Here is an 8,912-nt window from a genome sequence, read left to right as displayed (position 1 = left end):
TTTAAGTTTTTAATAAACAAGTTTACATTTTCTTATGCAGTCAGGTAGGGCATTATAGATCCTTGTAGTCATCGCAAATGGACCAGAATTTGATTTTACCAGCTCATAGTTAGGTGTAATTATTATTATTTTTTTTTGTTTTGTGGGATAACTAATATAAATTATCTTTTTTGTTGTAGAATTCTGGATATTTTCTTACGAATTTACTTGCCTCACAAATATATATTAAGGGTAAAGTCAATGTTTTTGCATCTTGAAACTGTGGTTTGCAGGTATCTGTCCCTTTAACATTATTTATTATTCGAATACATTTTTTCTGTAGGATAAAAAGTGTATCTGGTTAAGTAGTATGCCTACGTGAATCAACCAAATATGATATAGTTATTTTAATTATGCATCATTTACAAAGTACATCATTTACAAAGTATAATATTAGAAAACTTGGCCGGGCATTATGGTGTTTACTACAGAGCAGGTAGCAGGATTTTGAGATTTGACCCTAATTACCCTTATCTAAGTACCTGTAATAAATTCGGGTGTGTCTTTAAAGATGGCATTAGCTAAATATGTACTTAGGTTGCAACGTTTAAAGGTATTGCGCCCCTCAACCAGAACATTATTCGTTGAGCAGTCGAGCAAGCGACTTAGCGTATCACATTTCAACTCTACTCTCTCTCTCTCTTAATTAAGATGCAACACTTTTGCGAACATTTATACGATAGGTTCTGTCAAGACAGTTCAATGTCTGCGGCAGACACTGCCAGTATCATAGAGCGTGTGCAAAAGATCAAGAACTGTACGCCGGCACCACCAGCGAGGCCTCCGTCACCCCTGCCAGTGCAGGACATCTTCATGTCGTCGCAGCCAGCTTTGCCGCCGCAAGCCATCTTCGTTGAGGAACTAGCTGCGGCACTAGAACCCCATCTACTTTCACGCGCACAGCTGTGGGAGCTTGGTTACCCAGTGGAAATCGAGCCAAACTCTACTAAAGCTGTGATGTACGTGAATGCACCGCCGCCGCGGCCTACAGTATTCACCTGCTGGAACCTCAATGCGCCCGAATTTGTGCCTGGTTCGCAAACTGACAGTGGCGTCAGTTTATCGAATTCTACTCTACGCTCAGACAGTGAACAAGTAACGGACGAAGTGGAACGCTTATGTGTTCGGTGCAATAATGTCTTTCATATGACACGTAACGGCAAATATTTGACCCAGAGTTTCTGCTCTTATCATTGGGGTCGTGTAGTCGATGGACACTATGCCTGTTGTAATAAGGGATTTGGTTCCAAAGGCTGTGCTTTTAGCTTTTATCACGTATGGAGCGGAACTAAGCCGGGTATAAATGGACCACTCGAAGGATATGTGCGCCCACACTCGCCCCGCGGAGGGGTGTATGCAATAGACACAGAGATGTGTTATACAACCGCAGGACTGGAGTTAGCCAGTGTGGCGGTGATAGATGTGAATGGCCACGTTGTATACCAAACTCACGTGAGACCAAGTGCGCCAATACTTTGTTATAACACCAGATTCTCAGGCATCAGGCCGCGTGACTTGGACCGCGCGACTAAGACACTGCAAGATGTACAATATGATCTTCTTGAATTTGTTGGCACGGATACTATATTGGTTGGACATGCCCTGGAAAATGATCTCAAAGTGTTGAAATTATTGCATACAGCAGTAGTAGACACCTGTGCAATGTATCCTCATGCCAGGGGATTGCCGATGCGTCGCTCTCTACGTGATCTATCTAAAGAATTATTAGGAAGGAATATTCAGCAAAGCAGTGCGGGCCATTCGGCTTTAGAAGATGCTCAAGCAGTTATGGACTTAATATTACTGAAAGTGAAAGAAGAGCAAATGCTCAGAGAGTGCCAATCAACCTCAAATAAGTTATACTTGTTCGAACCTTATTACCCTTTAGTCTGTGCCGCCTGATTTTGTCATATGTCCTCCGAATTGCATAAAAGCTATAAATGTTGTTAGATTGAGATTTTGACTAAAAACTTACATAGTAAACCCCTACAGTTCTGCACTTACACCAAAGTATGGAGCTGAGACTTGCCCCCTAAAATAATTGTAGAGTTTGTATATGTACTTTATTTTTACTTTATTTTATTGTTTACTGAGCACAGTATAAGTAAAGTGTGTTTAAGTACTTTTGTGTTGGCAAAGTACGTTTAGAACTATGTAAAAGTAAAATTGTAAAAAATATATATTAAGGTATAATAATAGGTGTTAACTGTAACAATATTATTTTGTTATATAAAATTTAAAACTGATAATAAATAAATGTAGAAAAAATATTGCAAAATGGAAATACCCAAAGAATAAATGAGCTTTATTATTAAGTTCATGTTTCATTTCAATGTATTCATACTTTATTATTTATTGCACACACTCGTGCTATTTATGGTAAGGCTTTGAACAAAGGATGAAGTGTACCTACCGACCATTCATTTTCAAAACTATGAATGGCTTTAAGATTGTTATGAAGATTAAAACATTTTACTACTTTCGGCAATCGCTACAAGCCACCATCCGCCCCTTGTTATCAATACCGCCACATAGAACAGTCGCTTTTAAGGGAAATTTCCGTTACAGGGTTAATTTAGTTACCTGGTAATGTAAATTTCCCTTAAAAGCGACAGTAGTTTTTGCGTGAAGGAGTAACAAACATCCATACTGACATACTCACAAACTTTCGCATTAGAATAGAATAGTTTTATTTGGGTACAATTTAAGGGCTCACCAAAATAGCTTTTGTTTTCCAAATTTTAGTACCCAGTAAAATAAATTAACTCCATATAAATTAAAATCAATCTATACTTAGTTTCCCAAAGTAAAACGTATTAAGCTTCAAAATAAGTATACACACGTCAAAATAATCGTACGTTGTGTACAAATATTCTTTTTGATTGCCAAAATGGATAAATGCTCACCAAATATTGTTTCACTAAAACAGTAACATTGATACCAAAATGTACAGTTCAAATTTGCTTTATTGTAATCAAATTATGTAACCAAAATCCAAAATATATTATGGTCAAGCTAAGATTACGTAATATAAACGTAATATATACGTAAAATATAAAGTGCAAACTCAAACTCAAACTCAAAATATTTATTGCATAACTGTGTAGACATATTAGATGGCATTACATTAACAGTATCAACAGTTTGCCCCTTCAGGCATGCAATATTTTTTAGTATTGAAAATACTAACATGTATAATGTATTAAATAATACAGACATAAAACTTTTTCTAAAAAAACCAATTACATAGAACATTGTTTATACATCTAAATTTTTATGTTTAATTTGTGCAATGGTCAAAATATTCAACCAAGTTATAAAAAACATTATTTAATAACCAAGCTTTTAATTTATTCTTGAATAAAAGAGTATTATATATACTTTTAATTTCTGTAGGTAAATGGTTAAATATTTTAATGCCGTTAATAAAAGCACTTTTGTTGAAAATTTCACTATTTACATTTGGTATGAACAGGTCATCCTTATATAGTTCTCTTTGGTTACTTCTGAGATCAATTTTTTTTTTAAAGTGTATCATGTTTTTTCTTACGAAAACACATAATTCGAGAATGTATATATTAGTAAGCGTTAGGTATCCTTCTTTCTTGAATACATTTCTTAGTGTTTCGTCTGAATACATTTTATAGATTATACGTAAACATTTTTTTTGAAGTACAAAAGTAGACTGAATATTAACAGAATTACCCCAAAATATAATTCCATAAGTGAGATAAGGATATATATTTCCAAAGTAAGCCGCTCGGGCAACATCAATTGAAGAGTTTTCTGACAATATTGAGAGCGCATAACTATAACTAGAATTTTTTTTGTTAATTTTTAATAAATGTGCTTTCCAATTCAGGTGACAATCAATTGGGACCCCTAAAAAATTGTGTTCATGAACTGTCTCTATTTTGGCATTTTTTTCTTGTATGTTTAGGTTGTATGATTCTTTGTTGTAATTTCGAAACTGTATTATCTTGGTCTTTGTTGGATTTACTGTAAGATTTATTGATTTCAGCCATTCTACTGTTTCTTTTAAAGTTTTGTTAATCTCATTTTCAAATCTATTTTTATTTCTAGTGTCATCTGATATGAAAAATGTTACATCATCTGCAAACATGACACACCGGTGTTTTAATAATAATGGAAGTTCATTTACGTATACAAGGAAAAGAAGTGGCCCAAGAATGCTTCCTTGTGGCACACCTAAAATAATACTAGCCTGTACAGATTGGATTTCTTCTATTGTTTTATTGGAAGGATTAAATTTGTTTATAACTACAATTTGTTGTCGATTTTTTAAATATGACTGAATGAGATTTAATGGTAAACCTCGTATACCTAAATTTTCTAACTGGTTTAGTAGAATATCATGTTTTACACAATCAAATGCATGGGACATATCTAAAAACAGACCTATACACATTGATTTTTTGTTTAATGTATTCCAAATGTCTTTTAAAATTTGAAATATGGCTGAATTTGTACTTTTATTTTTTTGGAAACCAAACTGGTTCTGATTAAGGATATTGTTACTTTCAAAAAAGCTTAGTAATCTATTTTGTATAATTTTCTCGTTTTTTCTTGCCATTGATTATTTTTAAGTACAAATTAATCTTATAAGATAAGATCCATTGATTATTCTTAAATTAATCTTATGAACACTTTAATAAAATTTCTGTTTTAATTTAGATTTTTTATTTCCTCATCTACCAATGGTTTGTTTCATTGTATACCTTAGTCATTATGTGTTGCAATAATTGACAACAAAGTAATTATGTAACTGCATAAAAATATATAATTAAATGCATAATGCATTAATTATGTAACTTGTGTTTGGTGTAATCAATATTATATTTGGTATGAAAAAAATATTTGCGGTTGACTGTAATTTTTTCCCTCAGCATAGATAACTAAAATGAAAGTAATAAAATAAAATATTGGTAACATCTCCTTAGCGATAATTTACAAAATTTGGACTCAAATTGACTTTAAAGGTGTGTATTTATTTTTATAGAATGTAATAAAAAGCAAAATAGCTTTATTTCTAGAATATTTTGTGATACACAATTTGGTGAGCATTTATCCGTTATGGCAGGCACTTCGAATTTATTGGAAGTAATATAGGTGCATTTCTGGTAGGCGTTTAAACACAAGCCGTTTTATTTTCAAAATTGGATACAAGGTGTCACTTATTGACGTCACATCACTTAATCTAATTATAACTACAACCGCTTCCAAAGCGCATGTGTAGAAAAAGCGGCGGAACAAACTACACTACAGCATTTTCATCGGAAGTCAATTTACAAATATAGATCTCTTAAAACTTCATCGTGGACGAATGAACATTGTCTACATAAAATAATAGTTTAAAAAAAAAACTAAAAAACTACGCTTTTATTGCTAATCGAACTAATAAATAGAAAATAAAAATTAATGACAAAGGAATTATAAAACAGTAGTAGCAAGTCGAACAATCAGTTATAGTCAATTACCTCCGATTCAAATTATAACAAAATTAAATTTATAAACAAAACAATTTAAATCGGAGTAAAAAGCGTGGGGTGCATTTTACTTCATTTTCATAACTCTCTTGTCATAAATATATGCTAATAGAATGATTTTAATATTTACTACATCAAGCACCCCACGCTTTTTACTCCGATTTAAATTGTTTTGTTTATAAATTTAATTTTGTTCGCTGATGAAAATCGCTGAGTTATATAGCCTTTAACCTTGAATAGAATAGATTTATTTTTAAAACTAGCTTTTGCCCGCGGCTTCGCCTGCGTTAATTTCGCTTCCATAAAAAGATTGCTTAGATTAAGAGCCTTGCATTGACATAAACTAATATTAGGCAAAAAAATAGATGTGCCTACGTGAGTGCGTGTTTGAGGATGCTATTCAATCATGCAAATTCAACTAAGATAGATTTTGATGAAACTTACGTACACGGGAAGAATAATGCCTGGAATAGAACATAATTTATTTTTCCTACAAAAGCAAAGTCCCGGGGGCGCAGCTGTTAAAAAACGAATAAATTCTAAAGACAAAAAAAGGTAATTATAATAATGGAAAGTTAAAGTATCTCAACATTTGCTGTCTTGCCCATTGGAGACATCACAAATAAACTGTCACAGCTGGTGACCCGCGAGCAAGCGACGTAGAGCTGTCCGTGTGAGAAGCAATTCGTCCTGAGGTCGACTCCGGCTGCTCCAAGACCTTGCGATTTGTTAATTGTCATCGCGAAACATATAGCCACTGGAAACTGTACACGCTTAAATTGAAATGGAAAGTTGTTGGGAATGAGGGGAATGCGCGGTATAAAAAAGCGTAGTAAAAACAATTTCACCAGCTGCACAATCAGTAAGAATTTTAGCTTCTATAATATTGTTATGAAGCGACACCACTTTAAGGCGACTCCCATTACAAATTTTGGCAAATGCAATAACCGTTTAGTGCAATTGTATGCGCCGGCAGTCCAGATGCCGAAAGTGAATTAAGAAACTTTACCGGATAAGTTGTAGCATCGGTACTATCTAAAACTGTATTTATGGATTGGTATACCAACTCGTTGCCATCAATTTTTTCTAAAATACTTAAATTAATAGCAGCTGCTTGCTCATTTTTCGGTGTAAGGATTGCTCGCTCGCTCCAAAGGGATCTTGAACATAGTGTGCGCTGTTTTCCCTCCAGGTAATAAGGTGGCAGCTATCCCCGAAGACGCAACAGCTAATGCTATCTTTCCTTGCCTTCTGACCTCAGCCAGTAATATGCAGGTCAAAAAGGTTTTGCCTATACCACCGGGCGCGTCAAGGAAAAACGTTTCACCCTGCTCTTCGTTAACACTTCTCAATACGTTGTCAAACACAGACTTTTGCTCATCGGTAATCATCCCAATACCATTATTTATGATCTCAGCCATTGCAACAGCGTCATAATTTGTCTCTGCTGAATATTCGCGACTCACTTGTGGATCGTCAGAGGTTTCCTGTGATTCCGGAAGACCGTAGTGACTCAAAGAATGGCCACCAATTGATAAGACAACATCATGAAGCGAACAAAGGCAACGATTGATAACTCTTTCATCAGATTCAGTTACATTATCTCGTTGCTCGCGCGTTTGGCCTCAAAAAAGAAATCTTCTAATAGGTACCTTTGATATTTCTCCCACAACTGTACTGGGTAAGAAAGTCCGCAGAATACTAACATAACTGAAAACAAATAGCGTAATTGACAGGGACTTTCACTGACGACAGCTTCTTCCAGAGTTTCATCCCAATTTCGGTTATCATCTAACAAATGCCCACTGCAAGCCGCGTGAAATGTTAGATGCAAAGGATGTTGCTCCGCGGACTGTGTGCAGTAAAAGCCGCAAATAATAGCATTCAGTGTTACTTGGATGGATAGTGTACACTCTGCCTAATGCATGATCTTGATAGACACCTGGAAACACTTCCACAGGGTTACCAAGCCGGCGTCTATTAAAAACGCCTCTTTGTTTATCGTAAGTATAGAAAGATGGCAGTTCATTATAAAGAAGTGTTCGAGTAAATGTATCATCCTGGCAAAGATTGAAGTATGCCAGAAGAGTGGTACGGCGGGGATTTTCCAAGCGTTCTGGCACATTTTCACTATTAAAATAGACTTGCTGTCAATTTTCTAAATGTACATCTAAGTGCATAACGGTAGGAATTTAATTCCAAAATTTCTCGTATCTAATTTCAAACATGACGATGTTTTTACACTCAAATGCTAGTTTTATATTTTCATGCGGCGTGGCGCCATCTCTTATCGGATGGTCAAATGAATTCCCGGTTATTTTTCTCCAAATAAGTAAATGTCTAAACCATGGAAACTAAATCAATGAAAAAAAAAGAATTTTTAAATAATTAATTAATTTAAAATTTTTGCCAGTGGCTACGATCGCGTTATTTCTTAAATTATCATGAGGCGCCATCTCGTATCGATTCAAAAATGACGAAGTTCCATACAAACTTGCACCCCCTATTTCATCCCCTTGGGATAGAATTTCAGGATAAAAAGTAGCCTATATTCTAATCCAGGTTACTAACTATATCTGTGCCGAATTTTGTTCAGATCCGTTCGGTAGATTTTGCGTGATGCGCGTACAAACATACAGACAGACAGACGGACAGACAGACAGACAGACAAAAATTCTAATAAAAATTGTTTTAGCTTCTATTGACCCTAAAAAGACCGCCTATAATTTTTTTTCTTAAATATCTTCAATATACAGACAAATTTGAGTTACAGTTTTATTATATGTATGGATCTGTTATCTGTTATAAAGAAAATAACAAAAAAAATCTTAGAATTAAATATACTTTTCTGTTTTGCATCTGCTTTTTTTTTATTTAGCCTCCTTTTCAACATATATACAACAAATCATTTCTTTTTTTCTTTTTTGTTGCACACTAACAGTACCTTAAAATTTTTTTCCAGTAAAAAACAAGAAAAAAAGAGAGACCTTAGTTCTTTACCTTTTCTTTGATCTTTTTTTTTGATTCGATGGACTTGGGGTCATGTCTGGGAAAAGAGTAGGTACTTAGATCAGTTTGCAAATCAAGTAAGATCAATGGTCATGTCATCAGGCTGATTCTGTCCCACTTTCATTGACGTCTCTAAAAATTTGTCCTGGTTTTGCAGGGTATTCGAGTAGGTTTATCCGATAATGTTCTCACATAATACCGTCCTCACAAAAACAACTAAGGGATTTCATTTGTAGCTTTCGTGGCATGAAGGCACTGCCCTGTACTTGGTGGACTTTGACATACATACATATGGTCACGTCTATATCCCTTGCGGGGTAGACAGGGCCAACAGTCTTGAAAAGACTGAATGGCCAC

The 8,912-nt window shown here is 34.6% G+C and overlaps 1 protein-coding gene across 1 annotated transcript; it reads left to right on the top strand.

Moving 5' to 3' along the window:
• Window positions 1-690: 690 nt before the first annotated feature.
• Window positions 691-1,941, top strand: LOC132902417 (exonuclease GOR-like). The gene has a single exon (XM_060947395.1). It carries the CDS (start codon window positions 691-693, stop codon window positions 1,939-1,941), a length of 1,251 nt encoding a protein of 416 aa, XP_060803378.1.
• Window positions 1,942-8,912: the final 6,971 nt, after the last annotated feature.

Source organism: Amyelois transitella, chromosome 13, assembly GCF_032362555.1.
Source record: "Amyelois transitella isolate CPQ chromosome 13, ilAmyTran1.1, whole genome shotgun sequence".
Taxonomy (NCBI): domain Eukaryota; kingdom Metazoa; phylum Arthropoda; class Insecta; order Lepidoptera; family Pyralidae; genus Amyelois; species Amyelois transitella.
Note: the sequence above shows the minus strand (reverse complement) of the source record. Positions and strands in the feature narration are given on the sequence as shown.